The sequence below is a fragment of the Pagrus major genome, chromosome 18, assembly GCF_040436345.1.
Source record: "Pagrus major chromosome 18, Pma_NU_1.0".
NCBI classification, from domain to species: Eukaryota; Metazoa; Chordata; class Actinopteri; order Spariformes; family Sparidae; genus Pagrus; species Pagrus major.
In genome coordinates this window covers 30,207,315-30,234,099 of record NC_133232.1, presented here as the reverse complement: position 1 = coordinate 30,234,099, position 26,785 = coordinate 30,207,315, and the positions used below count along the sequence as shown (strand labels likewise).

General features: G+C 41.9%; 1 protein-coding gene across 1 annotated transcript in view; it reads left to right on the top strand.

The window, feature by feature from the left end:
- drp2 (dystrophin related protein 2) overlaps nucleotides 1-26,785 on the top strand; it is a 94,637-nt gene that overhangs the window by 47,490 nt on the left and 20,362 nt on the right. The window contains exons 7-17 of the mRNA XM_073487037.1: nucleotides 256-334; nucleotides 3,533-3,593; nucleotides 6,818-6,879; nucleotides 7,421-7,495; nucleotides 9,287-9,488; nucleotides 13,968-14,053; nucleotides 16,475-16,632; nucleotides 19,668-19,834; nucleotides 21,565-21,676; nucleotides 22,503-22,639; nucleotides 24,601-24,666. Coding sequence (XP_073343138.1) covers nucleotides 256-334; nucleotides 3,533-3,593; nucleotides 6,818-6,879; nucleotides 7,421-7,495; nucleotides 9,287-9,488; nucleotides 13,968-14,053; nucleotides 16,475-16,632; nucleotides 19,668-19,834; nucleotides 21,565-21,676; nucleotides 22,503-22,639; nucleotides 24,601-24,666 — 1,205 coding nt within the window. The remainder of the gene's footprint in view (nucleotides 1-255; nucleotides 335-3,532; nucleotides 3,594-6,817; nucleotides 6,880-7,420; nucleotides 7,496-9,286; nucleotides 9,489-13,967; nucleotides 14,054-16,474; nucleotides 16,633-19,667; nucleotides 19,835-21,564; nucleotides 21,677-22,502; nucleotides 22,640-24,600; nucleotides 24,667-26,785) is intronic.

Below are 26,785 nucleotides of genomic sequence, written 5' to 3'. Positions count from 1 at the left end.
TATATTATTTTGTAATCTCTGTCTTCATTTCCTACCTGCTGCTCTTCAAAGGCTTTCAAAGTCCTTCAAGAGGGGCAGCGGAGGAAAAAGACATAATTTATATTCCGCAGCTCACTAATGGAGGAGAAGCAGGTGGTTTGTGTGCGTGTATTTCTATTTTGGGGATTTGTGGTGGAGAGTCATGAACAGCACGATTCCCTTTGATTTAACTGTGCGTGTGTGTGTCTGTCTGTCTGTCTCTGTGTGTGTCCTCAGGGTTCGATAGAGGAGCGGCTGAAGCAGCTCCAGGATGCACATCGAGACTTTGGCCCCGGATCGCAGCACTTCCTCTCCAGTAAGAGTCCTCTTCTGCTATTTGAAGTTGTTACCTCATGTCGCACCAATCTGTGCCGCGCTGTGCCAAGGCACCGTCTCCGAGAGTGTGGGATACATTACAGTTTCATATGATAAGGTTATAAAACGCTGCTTGTGTGTGTGTGTGTGTGTGTGTGTGTGTGTGTGTGTGTGTGTGTGTGTGTGTGTGTGTGTGTGTGTGTGTGTATTTGGGTTAGAGGTGGAGCTGGCAGGCTTTTGTTCATCCTTCTTCATCAGTTCCAGCACACAGTTGCGATAAGCATCCCCAGTGATGCTCATCACAGCAGTCATTGCTCTCATTTGAGCACAGATACATATTTGTGAATTCTGTCTCTTCTTTTACCTGCCGATCTTCAAAGGCTACACAGAGGGAGCAGGTGGGGGGGCGGGGGGGTTGAGAGCTGTGATTTACTTTGCCTACTTTAAGCTGATGAAGAAGTGAAAAAAGGGCTGTGTGTTGCAAGGCTCTCTGCATGAGTGGTTTTTGAAGTGGTGAGTGCTTGTGTGTCCTCAACAAACCCCCATCCAGTTTTACTGCTGTCATGCTGGCTCAGGGATGCCGCACTGGGGGTTACACAGCACCACTCCACTGTCAGCTCAGACCACTGTACCCTGCAGGAACGTTTGGGTTTGAGTCTGAGGTTTTTAATGCACCAACATGCCCATGCCTAGGATTCGTGCTGCGATGGACTGTAAAGGAGAACATTTACTCAATTAGTTAAACAGGAAAGCTTTTAACACTGCGATGTTGATAGTCAATGCGACTGAACGACTGGTCAGCTTCTCTCCATTTTGCCTGCTCCCAGATCCCCACACGCTTCTGCCGCCAAATGATGCAAAATGTGTCATCTGGTGGATTTTAAGGTTCATGGACACAAAGATTATAGTCAGACCAAGATAGAGAGCCACCTCTTCTGCCCTCTCTTGGATCGAGTCAGGGGCGTCTCACCAAACTTCAGTCAAACTAAAAACCAAGATTCTGTTGCTACTACACGGCCTTTTTCTCGCCTAAAACGTTTTCAGAAACATATTTTAGCACACTGAACCGAAAGTGGAGTAAGATTGTTCCTGTATTGTGAAAATGGAGGCTCTGATCAAACTAAAACAAGGCAGTGTTGATCAAATGTGAACCATGAGTCTGTCGTCTGTTTTCTCTCCCAAATATTTTCAGTAACATGTTTTAGCGTACTGTTTAGCTGTTACATGATACTGTTAGTTACTGGCCGGCAGCATCACTGTTACTCTGTTTTCTCAGGTCATGTAGTGCCAGTTTCTGTTTGTCCTGTGCTGTGTTTCCAGCTTTGAATTGTTTCTTTAAGTGCAGTTTTAATTTGTACTCGACAATTTATGCTACTTTATTTCATTTCAGATGGAAACATAATACTTTGTACTCCACTACACATTTATCTGACAGCTTTATATATCTATCTATCTATCTATCTATCTATCTATCTATCTATCTATCTATCTATCTATATATATATATCTATATATATATATATATAGATATATATATATATATATCTATATATATACATATATATATATATATATATATATATATATATATATATATATATATCTATATATATAGATATATATATATATATAGTGTATTGATACTTTTAAACGCAAACTATTCAGTCTTGCTTTAATGTAGTGTCTTATATTTTTACAGTTTTAATGTTTATACTTATTGTGATTTATTTTGTTTTTATCATAGCCCTGTATTCTGTTCATTTATATTTTATATAGATTTGTATTTACATTTTACTGTTGTTATTATTATTATATTATGCTCTATTTTATTAACTTTTTAAATCAACTTTAACGTGCAATATATTATTTGATCTTTATCTTTTTTTATTGCTTGTTTTTATCTTTTATTCTTTATCTTCTATTATTATATGTGTTCGTTTTATTGCAACTGGTGTGCATTAGTCTCTAAACTCATTTTTGTTTTCTTTATAGACCATTTTTCCTCAAGCACTTTGAATTGCATTTTGACTTGTTTGAAAGGTGCTATATAAATAATCATTGATTGATTGGTCGATTTAAATATTGCATATTGGATTTGTATTATCTTTTATTATATTATACTTTTTTTTCTTTTTGGGCCTATTCATGGCTTCATTGAAAGGACAGCTTGAGAGATGCCAGGAGGTGGGATGACATGCAGCAAATGGCCACAGGTCGGACTCGAGCCCTGGGCCGGCGCAGAGCTCTGTACGTGGGACGCACGCTCAACCAGCTGTGCTCCTGGGGATACAGTTCTTACAGAATATAATACATTGTGACCCTTTGGACTAAACCACCAAACTGCATATAAAGTAATAAGAATGACCTCGTTCTTGACTAGCTACAACATTAACCACTACGTATGCATTTATGCATCAGTATTAGCAATATGATAACATAATAATTTGTCGGTCAAAGGGGACATTTTCCATACATAATAAATACATTTACTAATGAAAAAAGAGAGGAGTTCATTGCTGCTGATCAAACTTCTGTAGATTTATTGAAAGCAGATATTAAATGCAGGAAATTAACTTGTAAAGGGGTGTTTTTACATTTATTAAAGATCCCTTCAACTCGTGTGCAACCAAATTGCCTATTCCTTCACCCTTATTAAAAGGAACAGGAAGAAAAGTTTTTGACTGGAGGGGGAATATTTTTCTTTTTTCCCCCTGATGGATTTGTGGGCCTATTTCAGTCTTTGTACATGATTTTTTAAATTTTTTACATGCAAAGCAACAACATACACGTCTGCATTGTGCCATGTCGTGGTACAATAACAGCCAATGACATGGTGTGTGTGTGTGTGTGTGTGTGTGTGTGTGTGTGTGTGCGCCTCTTGCTTCTTCAACAGTGCAGTTTGTCCTGTTTGATCCTCCGCTGAACCCCCTGTGGTTCAGTTTGGAGGCGGATTAAAACGCTACAGTCACCCCGCCTCACAGACACCTCCACCTCTCGTATTGTATTAGGCCGTGCCAAATAAACCAACACTCTGTGGAAACCTCACACAATAGACTTGTCTCCTTGGCTTTAGTGCGCCGGTTGTACACCAGAGCAGCTCTGTTAAGACGGTCTGAATGGACACGCTGTCACGGACATTGTATACAATGGCTTTTCATGCCATGCCTATTTTGAAATTGATTTCTGTGTGTTTACACAGGTTCAGTGCAGATACCGTGGGAGCGTGCCATCTCCCCGAACAAAGTGCCCTACTACATCAAGTAAGTGCAACTTCAGGGTCAGTGTCTGCACTGCAGGAGTGTGTGTACTTTTCCCATCACAGGTTAGAGGGCTGGATTAAAGTGGGGGTGTTATCATTGTAACAAATGGATATAACTACTGTATGTCTTTGTGCAGCACTTTGGTTTTCCACTAAAGTTTGACCTATTTTTTTTTTTGTTTCGACACCAAACTCTACTGAAACAGGCTGTTTATAGCATTTTTCAAACTTCTGTGATTGGCTGGTTTTACTTTTGAACATGTCCCCTTGTTTATTTTTTTACAGTAGTGACATCACAGTGGAGGGTGGGGGCAATTCAAAATGGCGGGTTCAAATGATGTCATCAAAAAGTCGGTGAAACAATAAAGAGTACCCAGCTAGAGTTAGGGGATGTCTACCAAATGGACATACTGTATAACGATTTTCATTTTCTCTCCCACTTGTCACAAACACCAACAACTCATGCATTCTGGCACCTCTGAGGGGACACACTACCTTTTTGTGCTCTCTGGTGGAGAGCCTTTGAAATCACGATGTTACAATGGTACAGGGCTCAGTATAGTCGATGACCATCCAGGCCCATCCCAAGTACCAGCTTTATAGCCGGATAATTAGACTGAATTGCCATTTGCTTTGATTTCATTATTCAGCTTAACCTCTTCTTAATGCTATCTGTTCTGCTCTGTCACTGGTGACCGACCGTATCTGTTCCACTGACATCATTTTCAATCCTACCAGAAACTGTGGCAGTGGTCGCTTGGAGCAGTTAAAGTCCTCTCCTGGCATTAATTAAACCCCTGAAAACTCATCTCTGCTCCTCACATTTACATATTTGGAGGTTTTTCCATGAAAAAATCCCTGTGTGGCTTTAAAACGGTTTGGATGTGACTCTACAAATTTGCCTCATTTAGGGCCCGTGTCTGCAGAAAAGCACCGGCAGTGCGCACAGGAGCACTGGGATGAAGCGCTGACCGAAAAAACAATTTTGATTGACAGCTGCTAATGCTAATGTAACAGAGGGGTGACCACACAAAGTTAACGACATCAAATGTACCAAATGTACTATTTACATTTGAAATAGTTTTGGCCTCTGAGAACAAATAATTAAACGATTTAAACCTCTGTGTAGTGTTGCATGATGGGGGCAGACTGCTGTTGCAATCCTTTGATTTTAAATTTATCTTCCAGTTCAGAAAAGCTCATTATTGAACCACAGTGATACAAGTACGTAACGTGGGAACCCATTTTCCTTTGGGCCCACTGAAGTCTATACAATGGTAGGACTGCATAGGTTCGAACTGTCCATACTATGTTCAGTTGATTGAAGTTAAATAGTGCTAACCCTACACTGACCTATTTTAATTTTGAAGTCTGAAGAATCAGAGAAAGCAACACGCCTGTTAGTTCCACCTTGTTATTTGCATTATTGTGCACATGACCCTGAATCAGGACCCTGTTCTTATATAAATCTTCACCAATTCTGATAAAAGCCTGTAGTTTCTTTCCCCAATGACTGCTGATTTCTTATATTCTTATTTAAGTGTTGCTCAGAGGTATCTACAAAGGCTTTAGTGTTTTTCTACAAAACATGTCTACAAAACAACTTCTGTTTGTGAAGAAGACTCTGAACCTAAAAGCATGAAAGAGTCCTCTCAACTGCCCGACTCGTCTGAATCAAGCTTTTATGCAGGTGATTCAAAACATTTGAAGGTGTCCATTATATTCACGGTTGAAAGAAGTCCCCAATCATAACCATGCAAGGATCTGCTCTTCAGGATTCAAAGGCAGTTTAAAGACACATTAGGCCAAGGTTGGAGAGTCCCGTCACCTGTCAGAGGACCCAGTAGATTTATGACGGCGCAGCCTGATCTCCACTGCAGGGTCTGCATTCAACAGTAGCACTGGGCTTCCACAGGAATGCTCATCTAACTTTTGGCACATTTCACCCCATGTATCTGTAGTTTTTGACTTTGGAAGACTGGACGCACCAAACTTGTTTGAATCATTGAAAAACTCAGAGATGTAAGCAGCTATTCAGAAGTCTGGCAGAAAGCTACAAGCTTCCTTTTAATCTCTAACTGCCAAATCCAGTCCAAACTTTCGACGCTCTTTGTTTTCCATAAAACAAAGAGTGTAAAAACACCATCTGCTCCCACGCAAAGAAGTTGTTTAGGGGAGAAGCTTGGATTGTTTTCCGCCTGACAACACGGATGGGTGGGGAATCATTCATTCGTCTGTGTCATTGTGAGTTAATATGTCTGCATTTCCTATTTTGACAAGTAAATTCATCTCCCATCATTCTTGCTTTGAGCACCACATGCCTCACATTTGCAAAGATCATTACGTTGTCTAAACATGTACACAGTTACTATTAGAGAGCAGATAAATACTTAATGATTCAGAGAGGAATTCTATTATTATTGTATTTGCCTGAGCACTTATCTGTTTATCTATTTTCCTCATCGGCTTCACCTTTAGAGTGCTGCCGGTTTTATCAATGAACTGCGAATGTGTGTATATTTATGCCCAGACGACTTTGTGTGTGCAGGTTGGTTTCTCTGCCGACCATGAGTATTTATTTTCTTAATCATTTGCAACAGAACCTCGTGGGTCTTGTTTTAGTCTGCTAGTCAATTCTTTATGGGCCATATTACTGTACCAACGAGGGTGGGAGTTGTATCTGAGTAGCACTTCATTGGGTACCAATCAATGAACGCCCGCACCGGTAAAACGATGAGAGCTGCCCTAAAAGGCCCCTGGGTCCTGGCAGACTTTCTGCTTTGGGATTTCTCATTTATTTTGCCGTGCTTGTCCGTTTTATGGGATCTTTTTTTTTTTCCTGAATGTCCTCCAGAGCGAGTAGCAGCATAAGAAGGTGGTGTGAGTGTATGTTTCTGTGGTGTCTCTGAGTGCAGTCTTTTAAGTTATAACTCCAGCAGAGCAGCAGTGGTGCGCAACTTTGATGCCAGAACCTGATTTGACGTATGTCTGCACTTTACGGGCCTGAAACTGTTATAAACAACAGGTCGCCCTGGTCCTGCACGCTCATTTTCTCATTTTTTCCCCACTTCCTACCCTCTGATCTCCCTTCTTTCACCTGCCTGTCTCTGCTCATTTGTTCTCCATTTCTTCCTTGATCTCCGTTCACCTCCGTTCTTTGCCAGCTTCACAAATTCCTCTGCCTTCGTTTCATTTTTTTTTTTTTTTTTTCTGTCCTCTTCCCAGCCATCAGGCCCAGACGACGTGCTGGGACCATCCAAAGATGACAGAACTGTACCAAGCACTGGGTGAGTAAGGAGACAATTAAAGCGCCCTCCAAGTTGTGCTCATTCGCCCAGGACCCCCACTGGGCTGCAGCAGCATGGCACCTCTGCTTTGAAGGCCCTGTCACACAGCTCATTAAGGGCCCTGTATTTCAAACACCTTAGGGACTACATCGCTGCTGTCATTAACCTATGTGGCCCAATTTGCCTGCGTTGTGATTGCCTTTTGCTTAGCCTTTAATTAATTGCGATAACGACATCATGTGTTTTACTGTTAATCTGATCGGACGTGGGGAGCTTGCAGGGGAGATAGGGACACCATCGCGCACACACAAGCCCGGCCAGATGCGTACACGCACACGCACATGCACATGCACATGCACAAACACACAGATAACATTAGCAATATAGTATCCTTCTAATGACTTCTGCAGTGGTGTGATAAACATGAGCTGAGATAGTGATGTCTAATTCCTCGATGGCAGGGTGGAGTGGTGTGGGATGGGTTTGTTTTCCCCTCATCTTTTCATTTACTCTAATCTCTTTCTATCTCTCCCCCCATTAGCGGATCTGAACAACATCAAGTTCTCAGCATACAGAACAGCCATGAAGCTGCGGCGAGTTCAGAAGGCTCTGCGATGTACGTACAGTATTTCATCAATGGTGTTTTCTGTCTGGACTGGCTGGTTAAGTGATAAACTGTTATGCTGCACCATCAGTAATCGTCTATGACAAGCTTCTCTTCTGGAAGCAGACATAACGATTAGATGTGGCGCATTTCCTTGTTCAGTTGTCGAAGGAGTCATCGCCCCTCTATACTCTGGTTGAAAATGTTCCTTACTATTATAATTGGCGTTAAAATGCAGAAATTAAAAGTATTGATAAGCCACCGGAGCCACTCAACCACCAGATTTCTTCCTCATTCTCATCAAAGCCTGGATTGTTGGTGTGTAAGGTAATTACAGCTATTAATTGGTCAATTTGGCTGACAGAAAAAGAAGGCAATTAGTTTTTGCCGCATGGTTGAGGCTTGAGCGTGTGTCTCTTCAGGGTCACAGCACTTGTTGTATCCTTCTGGGGCCAGACGCTCTCGATTTCTGCCCATTTGTCTAACTAACCAGTGCTTCTCTTTAGGATTATTTTGTTTCCTCTTGCCTCATTTTCACTCCCACAAACATGGCCGTTCCTTCTCCCTCTTCATTCTCTTAAAGGAGACATATTATGCTCATTTTCCGGTTCATCATTTTATTTACGGTTACTACTAATAAGAATAGGTTTACATAGTTTAATACTCAAAAAACACATCAGTTTCCTCATACTGCCCAGTGCTGCATCACTGTATTCCCCCTCTGTCTGAAACTCTCTGTTTTAGCTCCTGTCTCTTTAAGGCCCCCCCCTTCTGAATACCCAGTCTGCTCTGATTGGTCAGCTCACACACTCCTGAGCCAGCCCCGCTAACAACAGCAGAGCAGCTGTGCTAAATCAATTCTTACGTGCCAAACTAGCCGCTAGGCATAAATTATGCAAATGTGTGACATGGTGACGTGGTGTGATGTCACGGAATTAAAGGCGGGTCTACTGACGAGGCGTTTCAAGAGCAGTGTTTTCTGTGGGAGAGAGGAGCTTCTGTTGGGGCAGACCCTTTGAACTTTCGAGATCCTCTACATGCAACAAGAACCTATAAAACACTGAAGCAACACTCACACACTTCTCTTCCTTCTCCTTCAACCTTCCTGCCACCTTCTCTCTCTTCCATGTTCCAAGTCGCTGTATAAAAACCTCTGCGTGCTCAGACCAGTGTGAAAAACCTCCTTCAATGACTCAACCTCTTTCTTACTCTCGCCCGCTCTCTTATCTCACCCTCCTCTGCTCTGCTAGTTGATATTGTTGCAGAATTTAATTGCCAGGCTGCCTTGATAACTGCAGAACTCTCATTCTTTCTCCCTGCACACTTTGTGAATGATTGAGCAGTGCTGCATAAGAGCCCATCAAGAAATGCAATTTTTAGGTGATTCTCTCCCCCAGCCCTGAGACTACTTCTGCCATCTCCTCTCTCTGTTCTACCTCATTATCGTGCTATCCAATTATACCTGGCATCAACGGACACCCTTTTAGCTCCACTCCTAGGGATGGGCCATCAAATTAGTTTAGAGGGTGAAATCAAATTTGTGTCACTGCTCTTGAAACATCTGGTAGGGCTTAAGTGGGCACAAAGGGTGAATAAGCACGTCGCTTGTGCTCTCAATAGTGGAGGTGAGCGTGATGATACGGCTGTGTCTGTTTTAAAGGTAAATGTGCAGTCATGTATGTATGAAAGTAGGTGTTGAGGCTCTAGTAGATTTATGTTATGAAAAAATACACATAATTAATAAGACTTCTAAGTGCACTGCAGAATAAAGACGACTTCAGTGTTGAATATGTGTGTTTTCAGTGGATTTAGTGGCGCTGAGCGGCCTGGTGGAGGTGTTCCGGGAGCAGGAGCTGCAGCAGGGGGAGCATGTGATGGATGTGGTGGAGATGATCCACGGCCTGACAGCTCTGTACGAGAGGCTGGAGGAGGAGAGGTCCATCCTGGTTAACATTCCACTCTGTGTTGACATGTGTCTCAACTGGCTGCTCAACGTCTATGACAGGTAAAGCCGGCTGATGTTTTTATTGAAACCTGTGTGTGCTGAAAGCTGCAGAAAGTATTTTCATCCAGCAGCAGAACCTGAGTATCCCTGTGGAGTTTGTGTTTCTTTCCAGTTGATACATTTAAATCCAATATTAACAAGCCTTTTAGCCCTTATTCGGTTGATTTATAGAGTTGATGACATTGACCATACAGCCTGTGTACAGGTAGAAAAAACAGTTGTTAAGCCTTCATCCAAGACTGTTACAGTACTTGTCACTGATCTAATGGCTACTTAAAAGATGTAATATGTAACATTTCTGCACTAAAATGTCTAGATAAATCTTCATCAGTAATGGTGGTTGTTTACCAAAGAAGAGTACAACTCCCATGATTCCATGCTACTTCACCACGTCATCAAACTAAAGAGGAAGAAGAGGCGTTTAAAGTGGAACTGTGCCAGTTTTACTCATCAGCATCTGTTCAAATGTCTTGGGGAAACCTCCTGTAAACGTGATACAAATGTATTTAAAAACTTTTGTGGAGAAAGAGAAGTTTGAAAATGAAAAGATTCTGGGGGTGTGGAGTTAGAAAGAAGGGAGCTTCTGTAGCCTGCTCAAGGCTACATTAGCTGCTACTAGCATAAACACCAAGCATTGCCGACTGAACTCTGGGCAGTCAAGTTGCATTGTGGGTAATGTAGACACCAGGTTTTGACCAAACCGTCAGACTTTGAAGCCAATTTACATAGAGGCCAAACTGTGTAGTTAAACGGTCACATGATGCACTGGGGTCCATGCACTTACATCATGAAAGAAGTAGCTGTAAAATGGTGGAAATTTTCTTGAGCATCACAAACTCGGCAAAATGTCTAATTTCACTATCGTAATTGGATCCATTCAGTCCAATAACATTTGGAAAGGCTAGAAGAGCCGCACGATTAAATCATTTTATCCCTATTCAAGTTTTCCACGGGTTAGAGATCAACATTTCCCAGACTCCCTTAGAAATTTGCTCAATTTTGTGAGTTTTTTAGTTCAAAGAAACTTTACAAACATTGTGAAAGCCTGTCTGTGAAAGATTTCTAATTGTTTGGACCTTCTTTTAAATTTGGCAAATGTTATACCTCAAGTTTTTTCTCTTCTTCGTGTAAAAACATTGTGTGCACAGTCTTTGAGCCCCCCAGTGCGGAAGATCCGATCACTGCAATGTAATGCTCAAGGTTTTCTAGAATAACAAGCGCTAGGCATATAAACAAAGTTCCAACAGTTTATACTTCCATTTTTCTTGTTTAACATGTTTTTGTTACTTTCGACTTACATTGTAAGCCTATTTGTATCTATTCTTGTATTCATCGATTTGAACATACAACTCTCCAGGGTAGCTTTAAATACTAGAAATGGGTGTCACTTAGGTTCCCATCCATGACCATAATACTGGTCGTTTATCAGGTTTAAAAGGCTGCAGGGCTGGGTGTAATTCCCAGCGGGTTTAGTGTCGCTAAAGGACATTTTCACATTACACTAGGTCATTTGAGTCAGTGGTAGCATCAGAAATAATGGAGTTGTGGGTAAATACACATCGCATGCCCACAAAGCCTCACTATGTGTAATATAAAAACAATTTCTTACTCTATCTCACAGCCTTAGGCCTGTCTGCTGCAGATTGATGTAATTGGTTCAATGGCTACTTGTCCAGACATCTATAAAGAGGCTAAAACTCCAATAACAATATCCAGGCAGAGGGCCAATCAGCCCTTCTGAGACGCAGCAGAAACAAATCCTCTTTCACACCAGCATTCACCCGGTCTTTGCTCCCGTTTGACTTTTTTGTCTCCAAAGGGAAAACCGCGAGCACAGACGCAGGAACACAGGAATAACCCCCACGAGTGCTGTAAATTCGGCTGCTAGCTCTTAACTACTTGCGGCTAATGAGAGACAATCAGGACTTTACCCTTTGCATAAATTTCAGTAATTGCTTTTTGTTTTCCAATAAATAGCGGCAGTAATTCTGAATGAAGTGTGTGTTTATTTGTGTTTGTGCCAGTGAAGTATATCATGGCGTGCATGTGTTTGCGTGTGTGTGTGTGTCCTCCAGAGGCGTGTCACACAAGCAGGGTGTGCAGGAGTGACATGTCCCCCGAGGAGCAACGCTGGGGTGCATATTGAAGATGGCATGCGAGTGTATGTGAGAGGTGCTGACAGCACGTCGTCCCCAAGTGCTCTCCAGCTTCTCTGAACCGACTCTAGCTCCGAATCTAATTGGGGAGAAGACAGTAATGCTCCCCTTATCGCTTCTCATGTTTCTCCATGTGACTCTAATTTTTCCTCGGCCCGACTCATAATGGTCTCGCCTAATCTGGTTTGACCTATGAACGAATTAAAGGAAAACACGTTCAAAGGAACATCCAGAATGCACTCTTTGATTCAATTCATTGATCTGACGCTCTGTGATGAATGTGATGTTCTTGATTTCTCACTTAACGACTCAAATGTTAATTCGATAAGCCTGCGGTTTCTGCCAATGCTGCTCAGCCCGGCACTAAATTCTTGCCGGCCGTGTTGGCGCCTGAGCTGTGAAATCTCGAATGGTGACGGTTTGTTTGCATCTCAGATTCAGTCTTGCCACAGTACAGGGACGCTGGAGGTCAGTCACAGTTGAGAGAGAGGTCAGTGCATGTAATGACATCACTGTAATAGATGTGTGACATCTGTATAAATTTGAAAGACCAGCATAACACACACACACACACATATGTATATATATATATATATATATATATATAGATGTATATATATATAATAGTTGAATTTGAAAAATGTTCTGCACAACAGCAGACGGCCAATTTGAACACTATAATATAGCCATAGCAACTACACAGCCAACAATAGCATGGAGATGAAGAGGGACAGTAATTCCCCAGACTCCCTTATAAAATCGCTCAATTTTGAGAATTTTTGAGTTCGGAGAAACTTTCTAAACATTGTGAAAGACTGTCTGTAAAAAAATCTTAATTATTTGGACTTTCAATTCTGCAAATGTTACACATTAAGTTTTCTCTTTCTTTGTGTAAAAAACATCGAGTCCATTTGTTGAAGCAATGTAGGTTACGTGAGTTTGTGCTACAGCAGATCCAAATCAAATCAACCACAGCAACTTCAATCAACAACAAGGAGATGAAGAGGGAGAGAAATTCCCCAGACTGCCTTATAAATTGAGTTAGGAGAAACTTTATAAATATTGTGAAAGGCTGTCTGTGGAAAATTCATAATTATTTGGACCTTTATGTAAATTTGGCAAATGATATAGAAGTTTTTTCTTCCTTTGTGTATAAAAACTTTGCGTCTGTTTGTCCCAGTGATGTACGTATGTGTGAGGGGAGTGAGATCAGATCACAAGTGGTTTGCTTTTGACATTTGACTGTTTCAACTTGTTGTATTTTATTTAATATCCTATTTATCAGTTTTTATCTAAGCTGCTCAGATGGATTGCTGCCAAACTAGATTTCGTTGTGTAGTTATTAACAGCAAAACTTTTGCACACCTGTTGATCGACAGGTGTGTAGAAGAAGACCAAAGGCAGACAAAATCAGAACAAAAAAACTCCCACACACTGTTCGCCTCACTTGAGATCAGGAATACATTTTTAATAACCTGCAATGACAATACCAGGGAAAAAACAGCCTCATAGTTTATAATAACGCAGCGAGGTGACAATAAAGATGTTTTATAGAGGAGACGAGCACATGTTACACAGATCTGCCTGTTTTCAGTGTTACTCCTGTCTGCAGTGCAGGTTATATTCCTAACTGAGGAACATCAGTATTGTAGAGTAACATTAGGCTTCATGATTTTTTTTCTGTTTCGTGTGGACACTCAAATCTGCATCACACTTTTTTTAAATCAGTTAATGGTTTTGACACGGTCTCATTTCAGGGGGTGCTACAGCCGCATCAGCACCCCGACTTCGCGTGTCCATGTCACGGTAGCTTCCCCGTAACCTCCTCTGTTAGTTCAAGCAGAAAAAAAAAGCTAATGTGACCCTTTTAGGTTCAGGTCAGGGCACACCAGCGTCCATCTCTCTGGCCTTGCCACTGGCCAGTGATCAGACTGCATACTGAGCTGGGGGCTGCACTTCTGAGCATCACAAACACTGGATATATAATTCATGTGTGTGTTTATGCAGTATGCATGCATTTGTCTGAAGGTGACATTGTGGTGTATGTCAGCTTATTTTCGCTCTTCTGGGCATAAATTCGTGGACACTTCATCAAGTGCCTGTGCTACCATTTGTTACTCTGGATGTGCTCTAACACAATTTCACACTGTAGCACTGACCTGTACTGTACGGCTTTGACCCACGTAATTCCCCCACACTTTGTCCCTCCCAGCAGGGTTCAGCCATTGTATGAATAGACTATCACGACACAATGCACCGAGATTTGGTGTTCAAAAATTCTAACCCTACAGTTTCTTTTTCTCCTTCTCTTTCTTTCCACCAGTGCTCGAAACGGCAAAATGCGAGTTCTCAGCTTCAAGATGGGATTGGTGAGCTTGTGCAACGCAGACGTCCAAGAGAAGTACAAATGTGAGTGTGACGCTCGCTCGTGTGCCTAATGCATCTCCTCCGCTGCAAACAATGAGCCAAAACAAAACGGCCCTGATTGCCAGTATTACATAAAGACATCCACTTAGTCTAATGGAGGAAATGACTCTGCTGCCATAATGTAGAGGTTTTTTTTCCTTTTTTTTTTTTGTACTTCTGCAAAGTACACTGGGGGCCTTTAAAAGGATTGCTTGCCAAAGACACCATTCATGCACAGAGTGTTTCTGCGGCTCTCACTCCCATTTTTCTTCTCAAGTCGACTAGCAAAGAGCTAAGTCGCTGCCATCCCCTTTTTTTTCGATTATAAATTATGCTGTTATATTTTATTAGTGTGCCACTCCACTTTGAGACATGTTTTTACTGTTCTTTTGTAACCCCAGTTTATGAGTCATCCTGTAAATGTGGGTAAAATGGAGAGTGAGCATTTGAGCTGATGATAGTTGGACCTGGAACAGCCCGTAATTAATACAGGATCTGAGACAACACAGTCAAACCCATGCCTTGGGTAATTCATGCATGGCACACCATCTGTATCAGCTCTTCAAGATTGAGAGTTCACAGATTTGCATTCAATTGAGCGGTCCCAGAGGAGAGTCAGCACTCTTTTTCGGAGTTGCAGGTAGACATGTGGTGGCCTTATCAGTTTGTCATCCCTCTGACTGATCCTTTTTTTTGCCAAATTCCAGACGACACTGGAATAATATTTGCTAATGAATCTGAAGCATTTGCATCAACACGCTTTGAGATGCAGATGGTGGGTGTTTATTCCATCATCGCCAGTTGCTGGCTTGAGATTCAAAAAAGGGAATATGCTTGTCATTATTTCAAAACTCGTTTAATTTTATGACTTTATGGTAACATTCATTTCTGATTTCTTACTACATCTTGAGAAGTGCTTTTATTTAACATTGGCCTCGACACATGCACCGTTTTGCAGACATATTACATGTGCTGCTTTCACACCTGATTTGACAAAGGGGCCGCACTCACTGGCTTCTGCTTCTCATTTTCACATCAGCAAAACTTTGTGGCTATTTGAGGAGTTTATGAGTCTTCCAAAATTATTCACCAAAATCAGTTTCTGATGTAGTGAAAAGTGTTCTTTCAAAGTGTGTGCTGGATTTGTGTGGCTAGTCTCCTCTTATCTGGGCCCGGGATTTAAATGTTGGTCTGTTGGTCAGTAGGTTCAACATTTGGTCCATTGAAGGTTGACATTGTGTCTCAACGTCTGAGCCACTAGATCAGGTTCTTGCCCTGACTCCATCGCTCAGCTGTCAATCATGACGTCAAATCCTGTTTTTATAGCATCAAATAATTAATTAAAACCATAATTATCAAAAAACAAACACTTAAATATCCATCAGTGAGTTAAAAACCTAGAATGACAGCAACCATCTCTGGGGAAAATGTATTTGTCATGTGCTTTGAGTTTTTAGTTTGGCCCATGTCCTATATGCTAACATTGGGGAGCGGGTGGTTATGCCTTTGCATTTTATGGTTAAACTTCTGGAAATCTGTCGTAATGCCCATGGGCAGCATGAATGTATAATAGACCTACATACTGTGGCAATTTAGTTGTAAATTCATACCAACAAGTAATTTGGAAAAATATTAAAGACTTAAAACAACCTTAGTAATGTGTGTTCATATAGTGTACGGCTTCTGCAGCCACCTCCAGGAATACCATCATCCCACTGCGAGGTTTGCAATACTGCAGGCTGCATGTTTCAGATCTAACAGGCCTATATACCGTGCTGCTGTCTCTATAAAACATGTCCAAAACTTATCTCTATCAAACAGCTCAATGTAAACATTTAAAATGTACCTCTGCTCTGGTTATGAGAACTATATAGAGGAAGCTGTTTAACATGCAGGTGTTAAAGCCAGGAGTTGTCCCTGTAAGGTTGAATAAGTACACAGAAAGGGGGGAGTGCTTATGCTGGCATTGTGCAGCGCCCTCACACGCCTGTCAGCATTCATCTCCTCACTGACAGCCAGAGTCCCAGCTAGCCTGGTAAAGGCCTCATTCAAAACCTGACATGACTCCACTTATTCATCTCTTTCATCTCAATGCAGACCAGCCAGGCCTCTAATACTGATTCTCTCTCTGTCAGTGTGTCACTGAAGTGAAGTTTATTTTTTTTTTATTAAATTGATTGAATTGAATTTATATTCCTTGTGTATACATTTAAAACAAAAGCTGAGAACATGGACATAAATACAAATGCTCAATCCGCAGATCTAGATGTGTTAGAAAAATGCATGTGATGACAACACACGTGCAAGTGGCTGCTTCTCATGCATACAAATGCAGTGCACAGTTAATGCTGGTTCGTGGTGTATGATCAGTTTAATTACTGCATAACTGATGCATTACTTTATGTATTTTCTGGTGGTTTGCAGACTTGTTCCGGCAGGTGTCTGGTCCTGGAGGTTTGACGGACCAGCGTCACCTCAGTCTGCTGCTCCATGAAGCCATCCAGATCCCCCGCCAGTTAGGCGAAGTCGCTGCTTTCGGGGGCAGCAATGTGGAGCCCAGTGTCCGCAGCTGCTTTCGTGTGGTGAGGACGCCGCCATGCACGTCACGCTTAAACACATCCGCAGACAGGCAGCGGTGCGCACAGTTTGCTGCGCACATGCACACATGGAGAATAAGACCATGATAAAATCATCTGTCTGGAATATTTTGTGAGTTCAGTTTTCCCCACTTGACCAGATAAACACTGTTCTTGCATTAAGATTTTAGTCACAGCATTCAACTACTGCAGCTGTGGACTTCTTATGGATTTTAATACACAATTCCCCTTTTGACCCAGCAGAACATCTGATGCAAGCGAGAGGCTGACCACCACTCGTAAGACTTGATAGTACTCGTTTCAATGCTTAAAGGTGCAAATGCGTAAGAATTGGCTACCTGGCTAAAGTCTATCCAAACAAAGAGCAGGTAACTTATCACCAGAGTAACTACTAACCGCTGTAGTTGCTCAGTTAGCCATGCAGTTAGTGATCCAGACTGGGAGCTCGGAGTGGTTTTACTAGACAGGACGGGCCCGGGCCAGCTGGTTAGTATGCAACACAAAACATAGACATCTTTGTTATGATGTCAGACCTTCTTCACATTCTGAAATGTGTAATGTTTTAAACCAAAATTTCTACATACTGGACCTTTAAAGTCCTACTCCAGCCAGTGTTTCTTCTTCTTTAATGGTTAACTTTCCTTCTCATACAAAGAATGGTGGTGTGGTCAATAGTCTAATGTAATCTATTACCATCGCAACCAGACAACTGTTCTAGCAAGATAAACATCACTAGCATTGATAGCGATAACATTGATGTTAACACGGATAATTCATGGTCAGAATGTAACTTGTACTGTACATTTACTGCCACTAGACAACTTCACTGCTAAACTTTCCCTCTGCTGCAGCCAGCATCGCTCGCTCTCTTTCTCTTGCTCAGCGGAAATGACTCAAAAATATGAAATCATAAAAATGCACCTTAGTGGGAATTTAAGTCAGTGATAAATGAGGGATTTGAAAAAGTATTGCTGCAGTATTAATATACAGTATCTCAAACCTGCTCATCTATTAATTACTGGGACATAATGGTTGACCTCCAGATAATCTGAATAGTCTGTGACAGGACGGTTTTACAAATACAGAAACAGAATTTTAGAAGGCAGACACTTGAAATAATAATGATAAAATCAAACAGCTGCCTTCGGATGGCTTCCATCAAAAGCGCAACACTGACACAGAATTTCAAAGGCAGAAACTTAAAACAGTCAATGGTAAAAATCAAGCAGTTGCCTTTGAATGCTTTCCATCAAAAGTATGAAAAAGTCATTATGTCACACCAGGACGCTGTCAGCCATGTGAAGCCCGTTGTGTTTCACTGACATCAGCACAGTCAGACTTTCCTTCAGAAGAAGAAGAACTTAAACGCATCATCTCAGTTATTCTTACTAAAAAAGCCCCACAAACATTACATCTCATTAATATTGCACTGCATTGCTTTTAATGCTCATAAAATAGAGTCAGTGGTAGATAATGCAAGATGTTACGAACCATACATGGACTGTGAGATCCAGGAAGTTAAAATGGGAAAGTTGCTGACAGATTATGATCTATTGGGATATTGATATGCTGAAGCGAGGTCCGGTAGCCCACAGATCAAAAGCTAATGCGGACACATGTTCAATCACATCACGCATGACAATCTTCACCTTGTGACATTCAATCCGGGACACCTAGTAATTACGAAGTCCTCAGAAGCAGGACCCAGCTTTTTTAGAGGGTGGCCTACACAAAGCCCTCATTTTGGAGCCAGGTCCTAATTATACAGTCTATTCTGGTCCGTGTTCGCTGTATCAGCTACAGATGCTTAAAATCAAATCCTTTCTCCCCTTTCTCCATGTCAGGGCATTAAGATAAAATGTCAATGAAATTCTAAATTTGAGGGTGACCCTTTTGGCTGTTTATCATTTGGCTTGGAAATGAGTGACATCACTTAGAGGAGATGTGCATTTGCAGCCTCCTCACATAGACATTGACTTTTAGGCTGCTGGCGAAGGAGCAGATGGATTGTCTTGAGGCAGAGAAAATGCAGAGCAAGGTGGTTATACAGAGCACTGTGATTTTGCTGAAGGGGCTGGTCCGAGCAGAGGTTATTAGGTTGAATTCAGCTGGGGGAATAATTCAACATTCAGTAAATATTTTCAGATTTTGTGAGATGGGTTTTATGATGATCTGTTTGATTCACAAAAACATGCCGTTTAGTAGATATACGCCGCAGAAAGCGCAGAGTTTTGATGGATGACTGGATGTTTATCACTCTACTTTCCCAATGATGTTGAAAGCATCCCATCTGCTCAGCGTGCTGCTTTTAGATGCGACGCCGTGCTCAGCATAGTCAGTGCCACTTCCAGGTGTTCGGTATGCGAGGGGCTGCTGTTTGACCTCCCACGTGGAGCAAAGCTGGCTACTCTACTACCGGAGAGGAGCTCCTTCATCCCCTGGAGACTCTGTACCTCTGCACACCTCACAGTCTGTGTGATCAGTCCGCACACACACACATACACACACATTTATTATGCTACTTTGCTTGAGCGGTGGAGAAAGCCCCAGGGAAATCAACCTCTTAATGCATCTCTGATGCAGACTTAATGAGAATTTAGCACATCACGGATTTTCAGCGCTTGGCGAGTCATTCTTTTATTAGGTTGACTTCCTTTTTATCCCACTTTCTGGAATTCTCAACGAGGTGAGTCTGCAAACACACAACCACACGTTCAGTATCCACACAGACACATGGTTTATCTCTGTGTTTTACCTTTTTTAATTGTTTGAGGTGCTACATGAAAGCAAGAGATGTCCCAAAGTGTATTACATCTTCTTTCACCATCGCCTTCCTCCTCTTATGTTTTGTATTCTCTTTGATTCCTGTTTTTTAACGCTCGCTCACTGCTGGACCACCTTCGGAAAAGGAAGCACAACCTCTCCTCATTACTTATTGTACCTGCCGTGTTGTCTTTTCTATATTTGGATTGTTTACAGTCTCCCGCACTTCTTTCATCCCTCCCACCTTCCTTGTCTAGGCCCCAGGGAAACCTGCCATCGAGGTGTCTCACTTCCTGGAGTGGATGAGCCTGGAGCCCCAGTCGATGGTTTGGCTGCCTGTCCTCCACCGCGTGACTGCTGCAGAGTCGACCAAGCACCAGGCCAAATGTTACATCTGCAAACAGTGTCCCATCAAGGGCTTCAGGTAGGCATGCCAGTGCAGGTAAACTGACACACAGATACATGCAGATACTATGTATTTTGCAAGTGACATAACGTGACATAAGATGACCAAACAGAAACTTTTTCCAGCAAGGCTGAAAAATTAAGTAGGAACAAATGTCCATACACAACTGAAATACACGTTAGATAAAATTGGAAAATTGTATGGATTTCCTTGTGGGATCATTTTGAAAGTCTAAAGGAGAAACAAAGAAATCAATTTTAATAGTGGCAGCTGGTGCTTTCTGTTTTCATTGTAAATAAGAGTCACTGCTCACTGGATAACAGCTTGTTGGAGACTCTGGAACTAAAATACAGTTAATAATAATAAGAGGAGCAGCCACACACACCGGTCTGTCCAATAATAATAATTTATTGAGGCTTTAAGCATCCTGCTTGAAGGTCCCTGATTGAAAACTTGCCTCAAAAAAAAATATTATCATGCAGATTGCAGTGTGCAGATGCTGCTCCTGTTATTATGCAGTATATTCTTCATCCTGAAAATATCACAATTCATCACATATTACTTAAGATACAGTAGATTAATAAAAAGGCTGCATGTATACAAGAATACATCCGACACACAGACATGCACCAGCCCTTCATTCTGCTTAAACACACACACATACTTGTAACTAATCAAGTACTTTTAAAACCTAGGTTACAAAGTGCTTTACAAGAGGATAAAAAGTTAAAAATTCAAGAGATAAATGCGACAAAAACATGACAACCAAAAACAATTAACACTATAAAGACAATTAGAAGCATCACAGAGCAGCACGGTTTACAAGACTCAAGTACAGCAACACGTACAAAAGAGATAAGTCTTCGACTCAGACTTATAAGACCCGAGAGAGTTCACTACCCTGATTACCAGGGGAGACTGTCTCACAGCCTGGACCCAGGACAGGGAATGCACTGTCAGTCCCTTTTCAGTCTTAACCAAGGTACAGCAGGCATTGTTCAGAGGACCTGAGGGGACTAGCAGAGGAACACGGTGTAAGTAGATTACTGATATGCTCTGGAGCAAGATTATTCAAAGCCTTAAAAATGAGGAGGAGGATCTTGCCTTGAATCCTGAATTTTATTGGAAGGCAGTTAAGTGACATCAAAACTGGGGTGATATGAGAGCGACACGAGGCCTTAGTGAGTAGTCTTACTGCAGAGTTTTGGACTAACTGTAATCTGGTAATGGCATCTGTTATAAATTGCATTACAGTAAATTGCATTACAGTAGCCTAGGTGGGAGGACACAAAGGCATGGATAACCATTTCTCAATGCTGCAAAGGTAACAGTGGCAGTGGTTAGGATACACCTTTCCCTAACCTATACCTTATTCTGAACAAATGCTTTGAAGAGGCCAACATGTCCTCACTTTCAAACATTTGGTCCTCACTATGTAGCAAGTACAAGTATACACAAACACACACATACAGTGAGGACCCTCTTTGACATAATGCATTCACTAGCCCCTCACCCTAACCCTAACAGCCCTTTGAAGGTCTGTCTGAATGTGAGGACCGGCCAAAATGTCCTCCTTTTCCCAAGATGTCCTCACTCCCAGGGTCTATAACTCAAATCGGTTCTCATAAAGATAGCATTACAAATACACACACACACAAACACACACCTGCCCGCACACACACTGCTCCACTCTGCCAAGTTCTCTGGCAGACATCAATTCAGCCTCTCTGTTGTATTGATCTTGACAGGTATCGCAGTCTGAAGCAGTTCAATGTGGACATCTGCCAGACATGTTTTCTAACCGGCCGCACTTCCAAGGGAAAGAAGCTGCACTACCCCATCATGGAGTACTACACCCCAGTAAGACAAACATTATCAAGTGCTCTGACCGAATACAAAATTGAAGGCCCCAGGGACGAATATAACTCTGCTTTTCTCTGAAAAAAATACTCCTATCTCTGTATTCCTGCTGCCACACATAGATTAGCCTCCTCTCCACTGTAAGATCGCTATCATCTCTGGGCGTACACTGTTACGTATGCTTACACTGCCTCGTCCAGATCTATAGCATGCAGAGATTGAGTACCACTCAGCAGTTACATCCTCCCTGGCTCACATAGTGCACACATAAAGTGCTATTTGGAGCACACATTGTGGACTAAACCCCAATAAAACCAGACTCTTAAGCGATTGCCCGCACAGTCTCCGAAGTCGAGTTAATTCCGACGGAGTAGCTGCAGCACTGTATGTGGGTGGTGCCAGATTTAATCTCTAATCAATTTTGAGCTGTAAAATATGGCAAAGGGCCATCTGTACAATGATTTTTTTTTTTTTCCGCTGGACAATATTTTATATTAGCTAGCGACAGTTTTTCACAGCAGTGAGGCAGGCAGGCGCCCATAGATTTCTACCATGATAGAGAGAGCAAGAAATACAGAGCCAGAGAGAGAGAGAGAGAAAAAGGAGGACTCGGAGGGAGCAGGAGAAAGTGAATTAGAGAGCAGATAGAGGAATAAGTTCTTCTAGAGTCCAAATAAGACAAAACCAGTGCTGAGACAGAGTGGGTGAGTTTCAGATGAGGTCATTTTGGAAGATGGCAACATTTACAAGAATTCTTGAGCGGTGTAATATATCTTCTCACCTCTTACCCCTCATCCAACCCCTCTCCTCCTAAATCAACCTCCAGACAACCTCGGGAGAGAAGATGAGAGACTTTGCCAAGACTCTGAAGAATAAGTTCAGGTCAAAGCAGTACTTCACCAAACACCCTCAGAGAGGATACCTGCCGGTGCAGTCTGTGCTGGAAGCCGAGAGCTCAGAGACGTGAGTCCCACACAAAAACGCTCGCAGTAATTCACAAATCTCTCTCTTTCTCTGCTTTCTGTCGCGTGCCTCTCACTTTGTCTCAATTTCACCCTCACTGTTGTAGGCTAATTATCATGCTCCGACAATTTTTGGGCCCCTCCGACTCGCTGAGATGGGTCAAAGGGACAGCTCTGTGTTCGGAATTAACATAATGCTGTTCCTGTGATCTCAGTCTGGATCAGATGCTCTGTTCACATGAGTGAGTCTCCCCCAAAGGGAAAAACAAGAGCGACGATGAGACTAAAATCCATGAGATCATCAAGAAGCATAGCTCAGGGCTATGGCAGTACCCAGAAAGATTTAGCATGATTATGGCTCCATGTTTTGGCTCATTTTGTCTCTGTTCGGGTCATCTTTTATAACCTCGAACATTACATGAGTTAATGCTTCCATCCACTCGCACAGAGCAGTGATGACACTATGTTATTGTATTAATATTACTGGTATATTAATGTATAAGCAGCATTTTATTGTTGTAGCTGATTCTGACTTTTTTATTCATCTCGTGGGGTAGTTTTCTACAGGGGTTTAGAGCCTTGGGGGTGTGGACCCCTCAAGCTAAATCTAAGGTCTTGCAAGGTTATTACCAAGATAAGGAAGGAAAAAAAAGAACATGTCTGCAACACAAAATTGTGTTTATTTTGTTTCCAATTATTTCTCAAATCTTTGCTTTTTCCCTGTGAGGTGTTGGATAGTTTTACCTCCAGAGGACTAAAACTCTATTCATAAGGGACTAGTGTTTCCAGGGGACCTTGTATGTTTTAGAAATTACCACCCCAAGTTGGTGTTTTGTGTGGTGCCTTCACATGGGATGTGTGAAGTCAGCAATGTACTGGTGTTTACTGACATTGGAGCTAATCTGCCCACTCTCTGCATGGGATACAAACATAAATACATATTCAAGCTCATTTAGCTCATATATATATATATAATACTAGTCCCGTGTGAAAAGGGTTTAAGAGTTATTTCTTTTTGTTGAACTGCTCATATAATAAGGTCTGAAGGTGCTAAGACGAGACGGGACAACTGAGGCAGGATCTGGAGTGAGCAGATCTGGAGCACACAGTAATAATAAGAGCTTTTTAATGAGGTGCAGCACCTAATGTTGCAACACAAAGCATGTGTTCATCAGAGCAAGAAAAGGCAGCGTAGATATTCAAATCCCCTGTGCCCAACTATAAGCTTTCTCTATTATATAATCTATTTTATAATATACTGCATATCGACACGTATAAATATACATAGTAATAAAAACATCATGGAATCCATCAAAGCACCCAGAAAGCATCATAGACAACAAGATAAACTGATGTCAGTTGTACACAGTTCAGTTGTATTTGTATAAATCCAGTAGCTTTCCCTGCACATCAGTGGCGAAGGTGAAGTCTTTTCAACACGTCAGAGTTTCAGGGTCAATCGATGTATTCATTGACATGATGACGTGAAACTGCACAGTTCAGATTCTTGCTGTGAGCTGACTCATGTTCTGCCTTATTAAAAAGCCGTTACTGTAATTGTATGCTGCTCCACATCCTGATCCACTCATAGCTCAAAGACATGTGTGCCACCAGTTATGAAAGGTCGTGAGTAGGTATTGTTTGACTTCAAAGCATCAGAAGCTGGAAATGTTATATTTTATTCATTATCAGTGTTATTGTAAGGCAAGTACACATTCTGTGTTAAATCATCTTACTCAAAGCGCTTGCATAAATGCACTTCTTTCCCCCTTTGTGAAACTAATCTGAGTTCTGTTGAAAGTTTTCCTCACACATGTTCACAAATTAAACTCTTTTTATCTGGATTATAGTTAATATCTCTGAGTTAATGTTTTAGCTTTGGCGTTCCTCCAACCACACAGTCACACTTGCAGATAAGATTGCCTTGGTGTGGTGTTTGACATCGACTTCTAATGTTCCCAGGCCGTGCTCCTCGCCCAAGCTGCCCCACGCAGACACACACAGCAGGATTGAGCATTACGCCAGCAGGTACGTGGCTCACCGAGCTGTGCTATACATCAAATCATTACAACAAAGTCTGTCCCTTTCAGTCCACCCTTGCCTCCGCCTCTTCTCCTCCCCTGCCTCCCCTGCCTCCCCTGCTCCCTCACCCTTTAGTCTTCGCCTCAGACTGATTGAAGTATTGATTTGGCTGCGTTGTGCTCTGTACTCCAGCCAGTGCTGAGACTGTACTGCCCAGCAGTTTCCCTTCATGCTCCCTCTCCCCACAAACACATGCTGGTGCACACAAGCAGAGCAGTTTGTGGTTGTTGTGTACGAGTGTGTGTGGAGGTCAGCGGGGTTCAGCGTGCCTAGCGGCTTGTCACTTGCGAGGGCAGTGAGCCCATTGGTCACCTGGGAACTGTTGGTGTGGATTAGTGTCTGTCTGACAGGTTATAAACAGGGCACAGCACTGGACTCCCAAACCCCTGCCAGCTCTGCCCACAGTACTGCAGAGCTGGACACACACACACATTTCCTCTGAGCCTGTGTGTATGTGTGTGTGTGCGCGCTTCTAAGTGTGCCATTGTGTATTACTTCCCTGAGGCTCCAACACACAACTGCCTTACACCCTGCCAAAACAGAGAGAACACACACCAACAGGAGAGCAGGCACAATTGTCCTCTTTACCCCTCTTATCTCTCCCCCTTTTTCCCTTTTTTTCTGTTTTCTGCTTGCCTTTTTTATTTTTATTCTTATCTTCGTTCCCTCTCTTCCATTGTTTCCCCCCTACACGTTTATTTCTCCCTCCTTTCCCTTCTCTTGCTCTCTCTCTTCCAGCCCTTTCTTCTCCTCCGTTATTTAATACCTCTCTGTTACATCCTCCTACGTTAACTCATTTGTTGCTAATTACAGCACAATTTGCTTCATGTTGGATCTTAACTAGCTCAATACTGTAGCTGCCAACTGAGGCTGAACAATTAATCTAAATATTGTCATGATCACAGTGTGGCCAAGTGCAATATCCACATCTCAGTAGCTGCAGTTTTTTTGTGTAAAGGTAAAATTTGTCACAATATACCAGTACATACAGTGTGTAAGAATGGGCCATTTCATACTCCAAACAAATAGTGGTGCAGCATATCACTAGAGAAACCACTAATTGTATTGCTAGTTAGTTCAGTTAGCAGTGCAGCTAGCGGTCCGGACCAGAAGCTCGGTGCACCTGGGGAGTGTTGGTCGTGGTTTAGAGCCAAATGCCAATTTCTACGTAATGTTTTAAGACATAACATGATGATTTATGTTTTTCTTCAATGAGCAATGTAAATATTATATGATAGATAGATAGATAGATAGATAGATAGATAGATAGATAGATAGATAGATAGATAGATAGATAGATAGATAGATAGATAGATCAGCTAGCCTCTAGCCACCTCAAGAGATGACAGGTGGAGATGACCGCTAGCTGCACTGTTAACCGAGCTTACTAGCTAAAGGTAGCATCAGTTAGCAGTTACTCTGGTGATACTCTGCTCTTTATTTGCTTGAATCTAAAGCATTTTTCAAAAATGCCAAGGAGGTTAAAATCTCCCAGCCACCACTGTTCTCCAGGAGTGCTGGTTTCGTAAAAGACCTCAGCAACAATCGCATCATCATTTTCCTCCGGTGAAAATGAAATGCAAAAATGTGTCACTTAAACTGAGTCATATCGCATTCACAATACCTGTAAAAAATCATCCTAAAATGTTTTTTTCTTGGTATACCTTTCAGCCCTGCCTTCACCAAAATGAACAAAAAGAACAGAAATGGAAATGTGGTCACTGTGAATCAGTCTAAATGAGACACATTCACAGATAAAGTCGTGTTTTGCTTTCCCCAGCCTGCTGAGAAAATGCCAGACAGACTTCATGCAGGTTTTCTTAGATCTGTCTATTAATCTATATAGTATCTAATCAACTTCACTCATAGCCAAGTCAGGAAACCATTTCATCACTCAAGGCATCTTTTTTCTGCAAAGATGTGTGCAGACATGATATCACTCACAATTTATCTTATATAAGCACTATATAATCAATTAACTAATGGTTTGTAACACATTGTAACACACGTAAATGCAGTTGTCAGCAGATATAAAGACAGTTAAAGTGTATTTATTAGTTAATTA